This window comes from Triturus cristatus, chromosome 9 (genome assembly GCF_964204655.1).
Source record: "Triturus cristatus chromosome 9, aTriCri1.1, whole genome shotgun sequence".
Taxonomy (NCBI): domain Eukaryota; kingdom Metazoa; phylum Chordata; class Amphibia; order Caudata; family Salamandridae; genus Triturus; species Triturus cristatus.
In genome coordinates this window covers 749054824-749071249 of record NC_140592.1, presented here as the reverse complement: position 1 = coordinate 749071249, position 16426 = coordinate 749054824, and the positions used below count along the sequence as shown (strand labels likewise).

Below are 16426 nucleotides of genomic sequence, written 5' to 3'. Positions count from 1 at the left end.
CATGATCTGTTGGACCTTAACTAGCAAAATGTAATGTAAACACAATCCACTATGCAAACACTTGCTTCTATATCGCTTGACACATTGACCTCTCTTGTGGCTGAGCCGACATGTCAAATGTTCAAGAGACAAATACTTAGAAAGAAACTTTCTAGGGATTGTTACAGAGAAGAAAGGGGAGGATAGGAGAGGTGATAAGAGTATGAACTTTTAATTTTTAACCAAACTGTATATAGGTGGTGTTGGTGCGGGAATGTTGCCTGCATGATGTAAACGGGTGTGTTCCAATGAGTGACTCGCTGTATGTAATGGGTATCCTGACTATTGATTTTTGTCACTGGCATCATGCCAATGCACTGCAGAGGACTAGATCTGTCCTTAACATGAGCAAATCTTCACCTGTGGCTTTTAGAGACACGCCAAGTTAGTCCATATTTACTTACAGTGGGCCATTGTCCCTGTCATGTGTTAAGCACGTGGAGCGGTTGTGGCCGCATACCAAGTTTTTAGATTCCATAGTATGATCAGACCTTTTTATCTGAGACACTGTAGTGAAGGCCTACTGGCCCACTTGTGTAAAGCTCAGCTTCTATTCTCTAAACCACTTCCTTTTACTAACATCCCAGTGCAGGTTTAGTGTGTTGATGTGTGTAGTCTGCATGGTGCACACATGGAACGTTGATTGAGCCAAACTAATGGAGGCCTCTGGGATCCATTTTGGTTATCCCTGGCCTAGCTTTACTCAAGATGGAGGTGAGGGTTGTATTGCCAGACAGTGGAAGTGTTTTGCTTGCATTCCTGAAGGTGAAAGGAGAACACCTAAACAATGAAGTCAGGGAGCCGAGACAGGGCTTTGTTACATAGTAGGTTGGGCCTTTTGCTTATCAAGAAGTTGCTAATTAGTGTTCCTGAACACTACCATTTGGTGAATGGTATGGGTGGGGGGGGCTACAGAATCTCTTGTGCAAGAAGAGGAAATCTTTAGGTGAGGTCTACCTTTTTGCAGTAGCGACTCCTGGAGGGAGTGCTGTGGGGCGGGGCGGGGGCGGGGCAGGATGGGGGGGTAGTAAACTCCGACTCACGGCCGACCGGAGAAATGTAAATAAATAAATAAAACGAATTTCATTGCGCGCGCTGCATCGCCATGGTGTCAGACAATGGTGCCCTATCTCTGGTTTGCCAGTTGCATATAACTGCGAGACCCCACTACCCCATTTGTTGTTTTAATTCCAAGTCTTATAAGGCCAAGAAAGGGAGTGCTCTGCATAGAACTCAAAAGACTGCTGTGCAACCAGGGCTGCTGGCTGCCTGACGGATATTGTCTCAAAGGTGAGGCGATATCTCCTGAGGACTAGATCTCTTGCTGGTGGAGCTGTGCACTCATCACCCTTGCAGCACAGAGCACTCGGGGCCACCCTACATCACTCTATTTACTTGTTTCTAGTTGCCACACATAATTGAACTTTTGACTCTGATTATATCACCATAATGGTGACACATGATTTAGAACCTGATGCCATTACAGGTAATGACATTTTTAAACTGTATAAAAATCAATCCAGTACAAATAACTTCAGAATCTCATTTAAATCGTCATAAATAGTCAAAATCTCTCTGAAGCTAAGGGATAGCTAAAATATCACTGCACTATTCGATGTGTACCATATGTGTATCCGGGCACACAAAAAACTGAGTTGGTTCCCAGATTGTGTGCCAGGGCAAAACCTGATGCATTTGCTAGGATGGAAGTACAATGGTGGGATGTCATTTTCCTGTGGTGCAGTTCCAATATAAATATATAGCTCAATAGATTGTTGATTAAAATACATGTCGGTGACCAGATGGGTTTAGGAAAATGCAAGCATTTGGTTGGTAAAAGTATTAAATGTGGAATGGATACCCAGATCCTCAGATTTCACGTGTACATCTTTTGCAAGGAAAAAGTGCAGGCCCTGGATTCCCAATGTCCACCCCTCACTCGCCTGCCTATCGCCCCTCTCTTCTGCATGCTGAATAGTCCGATCTTAGGTGTCTTTCATCGTGTAAATGTTAACTATAAATATTCAGAGATAAAGTGAAATGTTGTCAGTGTTTGGTATTTCTCCACGAAACATGCTAGGCTTCATTATGAAGTACCCTCCTCTCTGTCTCTAGTGGTTAAAGGTCTTAAGCATCACACCTCATGAGAAGTCGTATCTGTAGATTAGGACGAGCACATAAGCCTAAATGCAACCATGATAATATCATTGCAGTTGTACTTCTAGCTCTGACTTTTTACGCGGCTGTAGACCGGGGGATTCTAGGAACTCCCTCTTTCTCTTCTCGAAGCTGCCTAGTACTTTTCCTGCAGTTCTCCCTTCTCCCTTCTACCTTTCTCCTCTTTTAAAGTTCCACTGTTTCTTTTTTTTCTCCCATTCTTTCTCCTGCAGCTTCCCATCTCCCTCTCTTCGAAAAGTTGTTTTTTCTGGTAATGATTATAGGAAAGCTTTCTCCATGTAATGCTTTCTATCCTCCTTTTGCCCCTACAGATTCTCTCTTACAGCTAACTCAAAACACTCTCTTTTTTCCTTCTGCAGACCTCTTTACTCCCTCCTCTTCCTCCTCCAGCAGCTTCCCCTCCTATTCCTCTGCTCACCTTTTGTGTTTCTCACAAGTGCTTCTTCTTATCCAGCGTTCCTCATGCCACCCGTCTCCTTCATCTTATCCTTCAGATTTCCTCTCATCTGCAGCACACCCTTTCATCTTTTCTCCTAAACCTATTGAAGCCCTATCTTCTTGCTCTCATTTCACCTCCGGAATTGCAATGCTGAATAGACAGTTCCTGCAGCCATCTGTTATTTGCCCTCTCCTCTCACATATCCTTTTATGTGCTCCGGCGTTTGCCCACTGCAGTTCCCTTTGTTTTCCTCCCACCCTTAAGCCTGCAGCTAGCTTTTATATGGACCTCTAAACCCCACTAGCCCTGTTCTCTTTCCCACTCTGACCTCTGCTCTTTGCTGTCCACTTCCTTCAGTCCCTGTTTAGTCTCACTCATGTATTCTGCAAGTTTCACATCTCTTTCCATCTCCCTTGCTGCCTCCATGCCTTTTTCTTACTGTTCCTCCTTTCTAGCAGTCCTTTCTTTCTTTACTGACCACCTTACTTTTTCATCCTGACATTACTTCTTGCATATCTACATTCTCTGTCTCAGTCTAGCTTTCCGAATCACCTCCTGTGCTTTATCTCATCCCTTACAGCATTCCCCTTCCTTCTCCTCTCTCTATTGCAGCCTGCTTCTCCATTCCTCTTCTTTACATCCTTTCCCTGCACCCTATTTATCACCTGATGGCACGCTTCCTCCTCCTTATGAAGATCTTCCTCTTCATTCTCCTACTCTTACGTTCTGCAGCTCTAGCTTTTCACAGCTATCCCCATCTCATGTAGATCATCTTTTCACTTTCTGCAACTTTCTCCATCTGCTACAGCCTTCTCATGTGCCCCCTTCGCACACTGCAATGCTGTTTATCTCTCCCCCTAGCGTCTTTTACAGCCATGCCTGCTCTAACCCCATTACTCCATTCAGTCCTCCCTCCCTCGTACCCGTTCCTCTGAAATCCTGAGGTCCTCCCTTCTCCATCATCTACCCTAGCCATCCATACTGTGATCCTGCCGCACACGCACCAGTACTCTTTTTTTACCTCTACCCCAGCTCTCCCTTCTCTACCCTTCTTACCTCCGACATCCTTTCCATCGCACCTCCTGCATACTTCAATCCATTCATTTCTCTCTATTCCTATCCACCCTCCAAATTTCATTTCCACCTCCGCTTACCTCATAAAGCTCTCCCTTTTCCGAACTTTCTGCAGTTTCCCTTTTTTAACTTTCGCTGTACCTTCTAACGTGCTGTTTTCTCTATCGCCTTCTCACCTCCTTCCACCTTTTGTTCTCAGTCTTCTGCAACTGTTTGTTTTATTTTACCCCTGCAGTCCCTTCTTCTCTGCTCCACAAATAGAGTAGCCCAACCTGCTGCCACCTCTTCCAGTATTGTCTTCAGTCGTCGGTTCTGGCACACCATCCTGTCTCTTTCAAATTTGGTCCCCGTACTGACATGCCCCAAAACTCTCAGTCCCCTAGCCCCACTATTACTGTTCTGGTTGTTGCAGTCCACCCATCCTTCCATCCCGCTGCACTTATCAGGGTCTGTTTCCAGTCCGCCTTCTGTTGGTCTACCTCTTTTCTCCTCGCCCCCCTCCTCCGCTGTTACTGCTAGCGAAGGGCCAAGAGAGAAGAGAAGGAAGAGTCAAAGCATTATCTTCTCATGGTAGGCCTGACCAATGTCCTTACCATCACATGCAAAGTGACTGACAACGTGCTGTGAATACATTGTTCAGTCTCCAAGCTGATTATTAAAAGTCATCTGGTGAACGGTCAATGTGTTTGCATGCCAGTATCATCATTGAAACTGATGTGTGTGAGAAGGAGCATGTAGTGCCAGTGATGATGCATATTCACTCATGCACTGAGGTCGAACAGTGTCAACACATTTATAATTATGTAGCTGTGGGGGTCAGATCTCAGGAGAACACTACTACTCCACTACTGGGTCTTTCATAGATTCACATGCTTGAATCATCCCCAGTGTCTTGGAATTCAATCCATCACTCTCTGAATAGCTTCCATGGATGAACGAAAAGCGGCCAAATGGCCAACTAGCACCTACCAACATAAATTTACTATTGTTCATGAGGCACAATGAAGTTGGTAAATTACCTGCAGGCAGAGGTTCTGAACCGAAGCTATTCCTCGCTTTACCAGGCCCAAAGAGAAATGTCCTTATCTGGGGATGGGATGCGTGGGCAGTGGGACGAAAGTGGGGGCAAGATGGAGAAAAACAGTGATGTCACTTCCATAGACACAGATGCCGGAAAATGTGGTGATGTCTCATCTTGTTGAGATGGATGATTGAAAATGCGGTTGGTTTTGCCTGGTTTTTGTTTGTAAAGGTGATCTTGATGGGAAGTCAGTGATGTCACTTCATGTACAGATGGATGCTGGGAAATGTGGTGATGCCAATTCCTGCTGAGATGGATACTGGGAAATTAGTAAGGATTGTATTGCTATCATCAGTTTGCATCCTGTAGGTCCACATGTCACCTTTCTCTCTTCATATAATAGACCCAGTCACTATGACCTGCTTGGAGTCCAGGAAAATGCCTCAGCCGATGAGATCAAGCAGGCCTTCTTCGGCCAGTGCAAGAAGGTACGAAAATGGGAGTGGAGGTGGGCATTCATTTTGAGGGTGCATTGGGATACTTAGGTTGTTAGCAGATTGTCTCTCAGGTAGGCATCTGCCAATGTGAGGAAAGGTTTGAAGGGGAAGGGGACTTGATATTCTACCTGCTCTTGTAAAAGGTGTTCCATTTCTTCACTGTTATTTTGCAATTCTGTTTTTATAGCACAACAGTCGCTAATGTGTTGACTTCTTGATGCTGTAGTGTGTCTTTGCACACAGACTGTGGGGTGTGGTGAAAATGACTGTGGTTGGTTTCATGCTCCACCCCCTAATGCATTACATCAAGCTGTCGGATGCAGTCATATAACAATCTCACCTTTTCTTACATGAAAGATGTGCATTCTCTTAAATCAGTCAGAGCCAAATATACCCAAAACAATGCAAAGTATACCTACAATCCCTATTTAAAGGACTGCACAAAATGTGTTTACTAGGTGTAGTTGTGGCAACATTATTCCTTCATTGAGAAAATAACATTGCTAATTTATAGTATCACACAGATGTGTTGTTAATTGTTTTTTTTTGTTTTTTTAAATCTATATACTGGTCCTAAAGCACTAACAGTTGAATGTTTAGCATATTGGGAAATTGCCTGAAGTCATTCTCTCCAAATGTTGTCTCTCTATACATTGGTTATATTATGGTATGTGTATCTGTATAGCACACAACTCGCCCAGGAGCTTATCCTTGTGCTGAAGCAGTAGCTCTTTGGGCCAAGCCAGGGCCAGGGCTAGATTAAGGAGAGCGAAGCTGCCAGGAAAAGGAAGGAAGCAGTGATTATTGACTCTGTCTGAGGCCTGGATAAAATTAGCAATCTGAGACTCTGAAGGTGTATTTGAAGGTCAAGACACCACATCTTCAAAATCTCTTGTAAGAGGACGGAACACTCAGGATTATAGTCCCCCACCACCTCCTTTCATATGGGATGTAGTTCTGTGTAAAAAACAAAACAAAAAAAAACAGCTCAGTGTCAGTAAGAGGTGGGGCAGAGGAGCTTCAAGTATTCAGCAAAGTATTGTAAATACATAACTAAGTAGCAATCGCAGGAAGAAAAACAGGTATCATTGTTTTGCACGAGTACTGTTTTACTAAAAATCTGATCATATTTCAGAATAAAGTAATAGGCAGTAACAAAACTGAACATTCTACTTTCAGATGTAGCTTGCTGGTACAGTTAGGGATTAATCAAGCACTGCTGTCTTCACTGTAAAGTGGCTACGATGTCGCATAACATTTTTCCAAAATTAACATTGGCTTTGTCCCTTTAGTTTCTGATGTTCTTCACCAGGTATAAAGGAAAGCTGGTGCATGGCATACCTCTCAGATCTTTCGGCAACAAACGCCTGCTTTTAAAAGTCTGATTATGCTCACGAGGTATATATTTTTATACTAAGTCACTATGTTTAACCTAGAAAGTAAGGAGCCTTCCCCACTTTTTCCTTTAACAGTACAGTCCCTGAGTTGTTTGTTAGTAGGAAATAAAGGCCTTTTTTAGAGTTTTGGTGGCTAGGATACTCAGTCACAAACATGGTGGATGTCCCACCTGCATTATTTAAAGTTCATTGTATCCTGATGCACTTGTAATACGGTGGTTGATGCACTTGTAATATGGCGGACAGGAAATTCACCACGTTTTGATGAAGTATCCTGTCCACCAAACTCTAAATAAGGCCTTAGACTAGGGGCCAGATGTACCATCATTTTTTGCAGTCGCAAAGGGGATTTCGGCCCCTTTACAACCGCAAAAAAGGTCAGCCCAATGTACTAGCCTTATTTTGCAAGTCGCTAACCTATTAGCGACTCGCAAAATATGGTTAGCGACTCGCCAAATGTCTGCCACAAGCCAGTATCCCATTCAGGTGAAGAGTCCTTGACGACATGAAACTTTCAACCTAGTTTCGGTTTCGAAAAGTTAACAGGTATGAGTTTGGTCTGGGTCATGGTTGTGTGATTGCCGGTCAGGAAAACAAAGGAAAGCGGGTGAGTGTAACCAAGTGGGGGCCAGTGAGCTAAACAGACTCCCTGGGAGCAATGCTGGAAGGTAGTGGGAACTTGCCGGTACCAGCATCTATTGCCTAGGGAAACATGCTGAATTTGGTCTGTTGTCATTGTCTGACACTGGGACATAATTCAACAGTGCCTGCACGTTGTTTGCATTCCATTCAGAGCAGCAACCTGAAGGCAGCAAGGGGGATTTTTTATTTACACTTTCTGCTGGGCCCAGAACAATGGCCTAATTAAAGGGCAGTCAGCCATCCTTTTGTTCAAGTACCATCCTGCCTCGAAGCCATCTGGAACCTAACACCTAGGCCAATGCAATGGAAGGAAACAAAAGCATACAGCTTGTTATCACTTCACAAGTACTTAAGAGCAGGTTTTTCACTGTGTTCAACTTCCTGTGTGAGAGATGTGCCTGGACTATCAGAATGCAAAATGTATTTGTATGAGTAATTATACCCCACCAGTGCTCTGTACCGACACATAATTGTCAACACTGGCACTTATGACAGCTGCCACATGGCAGCACTGTTTGTGCAATTAAAAGATGAGCAGAACAACAGTTGTGTATTAAGGATACACTGTATTTTATTTATTCATGTATTTAGTCAATAAAAACCGGTACACATTCATTAATTCCTTACATAGGTTTCTCTTAAAACTGACCTATAAACTCCAAATTAAAAAAAATATATACATTTTAATTAGGCCTTGACTTGAGTAATTGTTCTTTATTTTATTTTATGTCCCATTATTTAAAGTGCAAGAGCTAATGTTTAAAGTGCTATTGTGCTGAGGTACATTTTAATTTGAGTATCTTCATTCACGTTGTCCCAGGATTTAAAGTGCGCTGTCTTTGTTCTTTTGTTTAATTGCTCTTAAAACACTAAATGCTATTGATTGACCTTCAGTTCTTTAGCTCAGATTAATTACCGTTCTTCCTTTTTACGTTAAGTGCACCCCAAGTTAAAGTGCAAATGCGATGTGATTATCTTCTGGTTATGCTTCCCAGTTGTAATTCTTTGTCAAGGTGCTGATGCCCTAAATTAATTGTTTATTAATTCAATATACATTAAAAACAACTAATACCAACCAAGCAATTCTTATTGTTTTGAGGGCCTCGAACAGTCTGAAATGTCACACTTGTAGCAGTGTCATGTTAGTAGCAGTGTCATGGTGAGAAGTTGTGTAGGTACTATCATTGGCAGCGCTGGCAGTGGCAATGGGTGGTGCAAGCTGTGGTGTCCTCCTGATGAAGGCCTTGGCACCTACTTTTGGCAAATTAAGCACTGAACAAATATTGACTTAAATGGGTCGTACTGTTTTTTGCATTGAATTCTTTTACAGCGCCCCTCTTCCCAGTGTAGGGTGTCTGAGAGCTTTACATCGCAAATAATAAATCATACAAATGTGTAAATCAATGTACACAGAATCACATATCATACATTCTTGTAGAAATCATATATGAAGAGTGAATCGTCGGGAGAAACATAAATTAAGGATATTAAATGTAACATAACGCAGTGATTGTGATTGTCTGTACTAACAAGACTTTATTACTTCCCAAAGCAGCCCTTCTTTGCAATCTTAGAATAATGATATTTCGGGAAAAAAATAAGAATCTAAATCCATGATTTACAGTTTGAATGCAGATACTTATGCCGGTTAATATATCACTATGCTGTATTAGAAGGCTTGCCAATTATGAAATGGAAGTAATGATCTCAGTGTCAAAAGCAGTAGTTCACTTACCTAGCTAAATAAAATACAAATCTGTGATCTTAATGTTACACAATGTGCTTTGCAACAGGTGCATTCACTCTCTATGCTGTGTTAACCACTAGGGTTATCCTGCCGCTACTATAATCTCAAGAGTCACACAACAATCTCTTGCAGTAGATGTTAACCTTGTAAAATACTTTAAAATACAGCCTCTTTGTGACCAATTAAGTTAGCTAGAAGAGATTTACTGTCACGTTTATCCGTATTGCGATTTGTTTGCATTAGATTTTTTAAATAAATAAATGGACAAGTTGACTGTCAATTTATGGGTTCCCAAAGTAAATCTTTTCCAATTCCAGCACGACCCGGCAGAGAAACAATTAGTCAGGAGTCATGGTCCGCTTGGGTCACCAAACAAACAAAACTTAACCTTGACATTCCCCGCCTAAAAATTGTAGGTGTTTTCCACTTTATCGCGCTTCCCTTAGTCATGTTCTGAATTCCTTTACTCAGTGCAGCGTCCACAGTTGCAGCAGGATACTGTTATTGTGTGTTTCTCTCTGCAGAGGGCACTATAGGACAACTAATGGTCTATGCCGATTCTTGAAAACAATTTAATCAAAGGCGATACCGGAACTGCCCTATTTGTTGATGCCAGTGTGAACGTCCAGACTCGCTGGAGTGGGGGGCGCAGAGACGGCTTGCCTCCTGTGCTTTCATGCTCACCTGCGCTCCAGGAGCCACAGGGGTCCGATCCAGTGCCATTCTAGGTTAGTCTGGCAAGGTCAGACATTATGGACATTGTTTCACAATGGCTGAAAGTAGCCCCCTGTGCCTGGCTAGCTGGTGTACATGCATACAGGACACATAGGACATGCAGCCCCGCTCTAAGTGCACATTTCCTACATACAAGGGCGGCCAAAGGCATCTGGTTTGTATATTTTACAATACAAGCCTACCCTGGCCTATTCTCTGCCTACTTTAACACCACAGAGTCCCGTTGATGTTCAGTATGTTCTGTTAAACTCTTTCGCCGACCCAGGTCTTCTTCGGTAACAACAACATTGCTATTTAATGCCTGATGTTATTGCATATTTTTATTTATTTTCTTATCTCAGGTTTGTGAGTAATGTATTCAGCCTGTTCAGTCACAACTTTCAAAGTTAACCTGCTGCCCCTTGGAGTGGTGTCTGTTGGGTTCTGGGTAGGCCTGATATGTGCTAGGTCGCGCTGCGGTGAGAAGAACGGACACAGACACAGGTGCATTGGTAACCAGGGGAGGCTGGTGCATAGGGGCGAGATGGGCGTCGCCCTCCCACCCTGGGGGCCCAAAAAAATGCCTGATGAAAAACACTGAGCAGCTAGGAATAAATTGTGCTGGCTGCTAGTGCTCAGTGAACAAACATGTACAAAATTGGGGGTTTCTTTAGGGGGTGTGGGGGTATGGCCTTTGCTCTGCAGTGCCTGCACATGCTTTTGGCTGGGCGAAGATTTCTTCGACCTAGAGCCAGAAAGCAGGGCAGTGACGACACACTGGTGGGTGCAGCCTGTGTCTAACTAGCAGAATAGCATTTCGATTTTGGGCGTTATTCCCTTGGCCCAGGGCGGAGCTGGAGGCCCTCCATTAATTCCAATGGCCGAGGGTGGAGCATTCCGGCAGGCTTAGAGTTTGTGGGGGTGTGGCAGTGGCCTTTGTCTCCTCCACCAGACCCAGCAACAGTTGTTGTTGTTCAAGTGATTGGTTTGCTTGGGTCTGGGGGAGGAGTCGAAAGAGTAGACCAATTCCAGAATTTTCCAGTTTGGTTTTGTTGCCACGCTGTGCACTGCTGTAGTCCTCTTGGTAACGAGTCGACGAGGAGCCCGGTTTATGATGAGAACATCGATCGAGCCAGCCACTGCCAGGTCATCATCACGTCGTTGTCGGTAAAACACGGGGCCGGGGGTAAGTGAAGTCTAAGTAAACGTAAAGTCTGTCTCTGTCAGTGAAAGTGAAAGTGAGAACAGAAGCGAAGCGAGTATGGCCGTACAATGATGAACGAACCCAAACAACGGAGGGCATCTGGTGTGTGTGGCATACATGCCCAACATTTCCGAAGAGCAAAGTGGAAGATTTAAAAAAAAAAATCCGGAGATTGGGGCCTTGAATCGGGTTTGGGCTTTGGAAGTGTGCTGCTGCAGGCCCTCTCTTTTCCTGCCATTGCTGCGCTCCATGCTTCTGAAATGTAAGAAAAAAGTGCATTTGCGTTTCAAATGTCCAGTCCTGCTGGACATTTGAAACGCAAATGCACTTTTTTCTTACATTTCAGAAGCATGGAGCGCAGCAATGGCAGGAAGAGAGAGGGTGATGCAAGTGTGAAGTGTTGTGCCCCCGAGGAATCGGGTTTTTGCTTGCAGGATTAGGGACGGGACTCCGGCAAGTAGGAGGCAGTGGGGAAGTGGAGTGGCGAAGAGGGAAGAGCTGTTGCTTACTGCTGCGACATTAAACATGTCAAACTTGCGAGGACTGGTAGCTGTGCCTCAACCGTGGAGTCCGCGGGCTGAGTGCGCGCTCCTGCACAAAAAGGGGGAATACTGTTTATTTTCCATCCCTCGAATCACAAGATAGAGCAGTCATTAGCAAGACACGTCCATTGCCGCCCCACAAATACCCTGGCCGCCCCATGTATACCCCCTGCAGGCTAATCCACCTCAGGCCCCCTCCTGACCTGAACAGCCCCAGGGCTGCGCATACAGACAACTGCGTGTCATACCGCCCCCGCCTCCTATACACATGTAGCCCTGGGGTCTGTCATAAATTATTCAGTGGGATAATACACATATGGGGGGAATGCATCCCTGAGTCATTGGCAGAGCCCCAAATCTGACTCGTGGGTCTGGCACGTCCTCCTGTGCATGGAGGAAGCGGTCTTGCTTGCAGTTTTATATAGCGCGAACTCGACACGAAGGTATTAGCACTTTACATGATCACCATTTTGTTGCACAAGGGCCCATTCATTTATGTAGGCACGGGGAGATTAAGTGATTTGCCCTGAATCACAGGATGTCGAGCCCCCGCTGAGACTCGAACCTGCAGGGTTCCCTAGCTCCAAAGTCGGCAACACTGCCCCTTACGCCACATCCTCTCCCCCAAGAGGTGGGATGAACTCCCAGATTATTAAACAGTGGCCCCCTTGAATGCCTCGACAGGGGCTCTCATTCAGTGTAAAGTATATAGAGAGCTGTGACGTACCGTCCGGAGGGAGTCTCTAACCACATACTTCAGAGGAACCCCCGTCATTTTGCGTTATGTCACTGATAAAAAGAAGTCCGTGCTCGAGAGGGTTGCTGTGCTGCTGAAAACGTTGCTGGGCTGTAAGTAACAGTACTGCTTGTAATGGGAAAAAGTTCATTTTCTTACAGGTAAGACAGGAATGTAGTCCTACTTTTAACAGGACAGACCAGTGCTGCATGGTTGTTGGTGTTAGGAAAAGCACAGGTTTCTTTGCCTGTTTTTACGATGAAGCCATCAGAAAGTTTGAGCAGACTTGATGCTCCGTGACAGTTCAGCTGAAAAATAATAACTTGTGTTTAAACAGCGTTTAATGTTATGGTTTATTGCCTTTGTAGGCACTGCAAATACCAGTTTTTCCAATGACGAAGGTTGGTGTTGCCGGGCTTTTTGTCATGTAAAAAAAAAAACTAATACACCAGAACTGCTCTAATCTGACGTGTGCCGCCGAGTGTCGTTTTCCATGAGGTCTAAACAGAATAAACTAGGCCACAGGGCTACTGGTAATCAATTTAGCACAGGGCTGCGAGGCGGTCATAGGGGGATTGTTGGAAGAGGAAGCACAATGTTTCAGTGCTACTGGTTAATTATGAATTTACGCATGTATTTATTACCCGTCTCGCATGGCAAGAACAACTGAGTATTCGCTATTCGCTGCATGGCACATTTAGGGAAAAGGATTTTACAGCTAATGATGGACACATTTTTCTGTGCCAAAATAGAATCTTCTAATATACAAGGAAACTTTAAAATGGTCCCCTAAAAATCACTGTCGCCATGCATTTCCTGTAATAGAAACGCTGGCAGCAACGGGTTTAGGGGTATGTGATTCGAGAATTGACAAATTGTGTGATCTTAGACGCTTAGCTGCAGTTTGTCATGAAATGTACAATGCATTGGGACGCTTTGAGCCTGGGAAAACTTTAACCCAAACGGTTGCTTTAAATGACAAAACTCACAGACCTTCTGGACTGGTGTCTATATCATAAGAAGCAAGCTCAATGGGACGTACAGTTAGGCAAGTGCTGGTGAGCAATGGTGGCGTGGGGGTAGAGGGGTTTTCAAATAAAACAAGTGGGAAGGGGCGGTGGAAGCATTCTACATGGATACCTGGCCTGAAACAAAAGTTATTTACGGAAGGGTGTTTTTCTAGCGAGTTCATCAAACATCGAGGTCTAGGGATTCACTTGTACCTTGTATGGTCTTATCTACAACATATAAATGTAAGGAGTTGGGAAATATATTCGTTTTGTGTTTAGCTCCAAATCTGCTTTCACAGCAGTACTGCCAGGTTAGGTTGGCGGGGAAATTGAAGCACAGGTCACCGTGACAGAGGAAACTTTGTCTTCTACTCCTCCCATCAGCCAATAAAAACGAGAATTAAGCTGCCCATAGCCTTTCTTAAATATCTATATTGTTAAAGGACGAGGTATGATGCATGTACTCATTGTTGTGGAAGAAGACAGCACGGTAAGCTTTTCTGTGCTGCATGTGCTCTGTGGTGGACAACTGTGAGGCACAGTCAGGAACTGAGTACCTGCACTGCTTTCCTTTGACAAGATATAGCCTGCACTTCTTTAATTTGCAGTGAGAGAGGCTGCACTTGTTTCATTTGCATGAAGCGAGCCTGCACTTCTTTGATTTGCAGGGAGAGAGCCTGCACTTCTTTGATTTGCATGAAGCGAGCCTGCACTTCTTTGATTTGCAGGGAGAGAGTCTATACTTCTTTGATTTGCATGGAGTGAGCCTTCACTTCTTTGATTTGCAGGGAGAGAGTCTATACTTCTTTGATTTGCATGAAGCGAGCCTGCACTTCTTTGATTTGCAGGGAGAGAGTCTATACTTCTTTGATTTGCATGAAGCGAGCCTGCACTTCTTTGATTTGCAGGGAGAGAGTCTATACTTCTTTGATTTGCATGGAGTGAGCCTTCACTTCTTTGATTTGCAGGGAGAGAGTCTATACTTCTTTGATTTGCATGAAGCGAGCCTGCACTTCTTTGATTTGCAGGGAGAGAGTCTATACTTCTTTGATTTGCATGAAGCGAGCCTGCACTTCTTTGATTTGCAGGGAGAGAGTCTATACTTCTTTGATTTGCATGGAGCGAGCCTGCACTTCTTTCATTTGCAGGAAGAGAGCCTATTTGTGTGCTAATTAGAGTGGAATAAATGATTGGCTGTTGCTGCATCGCCGTAAAGGGTACCCAGATGTACACACTACGTGAACATAATGTGCGCGGGCATGGCGCATCAAAGTTTGTCAGCTGCATTACCTCAACAGGCGTGGGGCCTGTCGGAGGAAATTTGCTGATAATTGTCCCATATGATTTAGTGGCTGACTTGGCAAAAGTGAAAGATTTAAAAATGCTAGTTTGACTCTATGAATGGCTTTGGCAAAAAAAAGTTTGTTAGTCTCTATGGATGGATTCATGCTTTGCCTGCCTTATCTCAAGCATGCTGAAATTCTCTCTCACCACTCATGTTGATTTTAATTTACAATATTTCCCACTGCACTCCTGCATTTTGTTTGAACATTGCTGCCTAACTTACAAGTACTTGTTATACATTAGCCTGTTGAATAGGTTTTAAATCTGGCAGGTGGCCATAGTCACCAGAAGCAAGACAGGCCCTTCCAAAATACAACATCCTCATGTCTCAGCCATGCTTTTTATGATGCTGCCCCTGGTATTAGAATAATAGTCCACTGCAAAACGGACACTTCCTTCACTTCAATACATTTGAAAGGCTTTATTGGCCACCTGTTGTATTGTTCTTTTTTGCAGATGATTAGGGGTGTTTGGTGACCTTCTTATTGCTTCCATGTTTTATTTGTACTTTTAATCATCTGTTTTACCTGTATGGAAATCCTTTTTGTGAATTTTGCTAATTTCTTTGATCTCTTTGGCACCCTGTCACACTTAGTGAACCTAGTATTCTTTCTAGAGCAGGCATCAGCAACCGATATGGCGATTACTGTTGTCATGTGCACCTATTATAAGCAAGATTGAGCTTTTTTCTCCGTATAATTTGCAATTTTGCCTTGTCATTGTGTTTTTCAGGCTGGTTTTTAGATATGCAATGATGAATAGTGAGCCATATGTTTAACATGTAAGGCAGGTGCAAGGGATGTATTATGTTTTGTGAAATTGACCTGTTTTATTCAAGTGGCCTGTTCCAGATCATAAACGTTCTGGCATGCAAAAAAAATGAATTTAACCGAGATCTGTGACTGGGGGTGAATGTTTGATCTGTTCAGCATGAAGACTGAAGGTGGGGAGCTGGTTTCTGGCGTGTTAAACATGTAATACTCCCCAGTGTTTGGTTTCCAGTTCCCTGGGCCAGGCAGGTATGCCCGTTAAATATGTGGGTGCTGCTGAGCTCATGTCCTGAGCTGGGAAGCTTATGTTCAAGGCTATTTTTCAGCACCTTGATCCTTTTTCATGTTTTTCTTCTTTCCATATTGCATCTTGGAGTCATGGTACAGCACTGTGGCTCATAATAAAATGCTTCCTTTGATATTACTCAGCAATGCCTTGTATCTCGAAGTCTCTTATGAAGCTCTGTGGTTATACTGAATAAGCAGCTACCTATGTTATATTACATCTCTTTATTAATGTAATAACTGCACTTTCACAATTGCTTTATTAACATTCTTGCTTTCTCAAATTTGTTTGAAAATGCACCATTTTTCCTCTCTTTTTTCAAACTTTTCTCAGGGGAAAAACCCTCCTGAACCCTCCTTAGGTTGTTCGGGCTCGCTAGCTACGCTCGCCCGTTACAGTGCAGTATGCCAATCATTTTACGCCCCACCACTTTCAAATGTCACCAGCCGCCCCTGTTGGTAACTTGTAGTGAACCAGGATGAAAACTCCCCGGTTCTATTATTACTTTCCCTGTGACGTGATCGCAGCAACCATTGTTGCCAACCGTGGCGGGGTCCACCTTCTAAACGTGCCTGGGCAGTTACATATTACGGGATGTCCAATCCCCAATATAACATTCCTCCTTTACCCAGACGTCAAAACACACACAATAATAACACTTGAAAAACGTGACTTGCATAGTAAAACACAGTACATGATATCATATAATAACAACTCAATGCAATAAGCAAGAAAAGAAAAGAGAGGGAACAGAGAGAGAAAGAGAGACATAAAATAATATAGACT

General features: G+C 43.7%; 1 protein-coding gene across 2 annotated transcripts in view; it reads left to right on the top strand.

Moving 5' to 3' along the window:
- The window catches only part of DNAJC4 (DnaJ heat shock protein family (Hsp40) member C4), a 442464-nt gene that overhangs the window by 17766 nt on the left and 408272 nt on the right, over positions 1 to 16426 (top strand). For both annotated transcript variants that reach the window (XM_085626034.1, XM_085626035.1), the window contains exon 3: positions 5155 to 5239. In XM_085626034.1, the coding sequence (XP_085482160.1) occupies positions 5155 to 5239 (85 nt within the window). The remainder of the gene's footprint in view (positions 1 to 5154; positions 5240 to 16426) is intronic.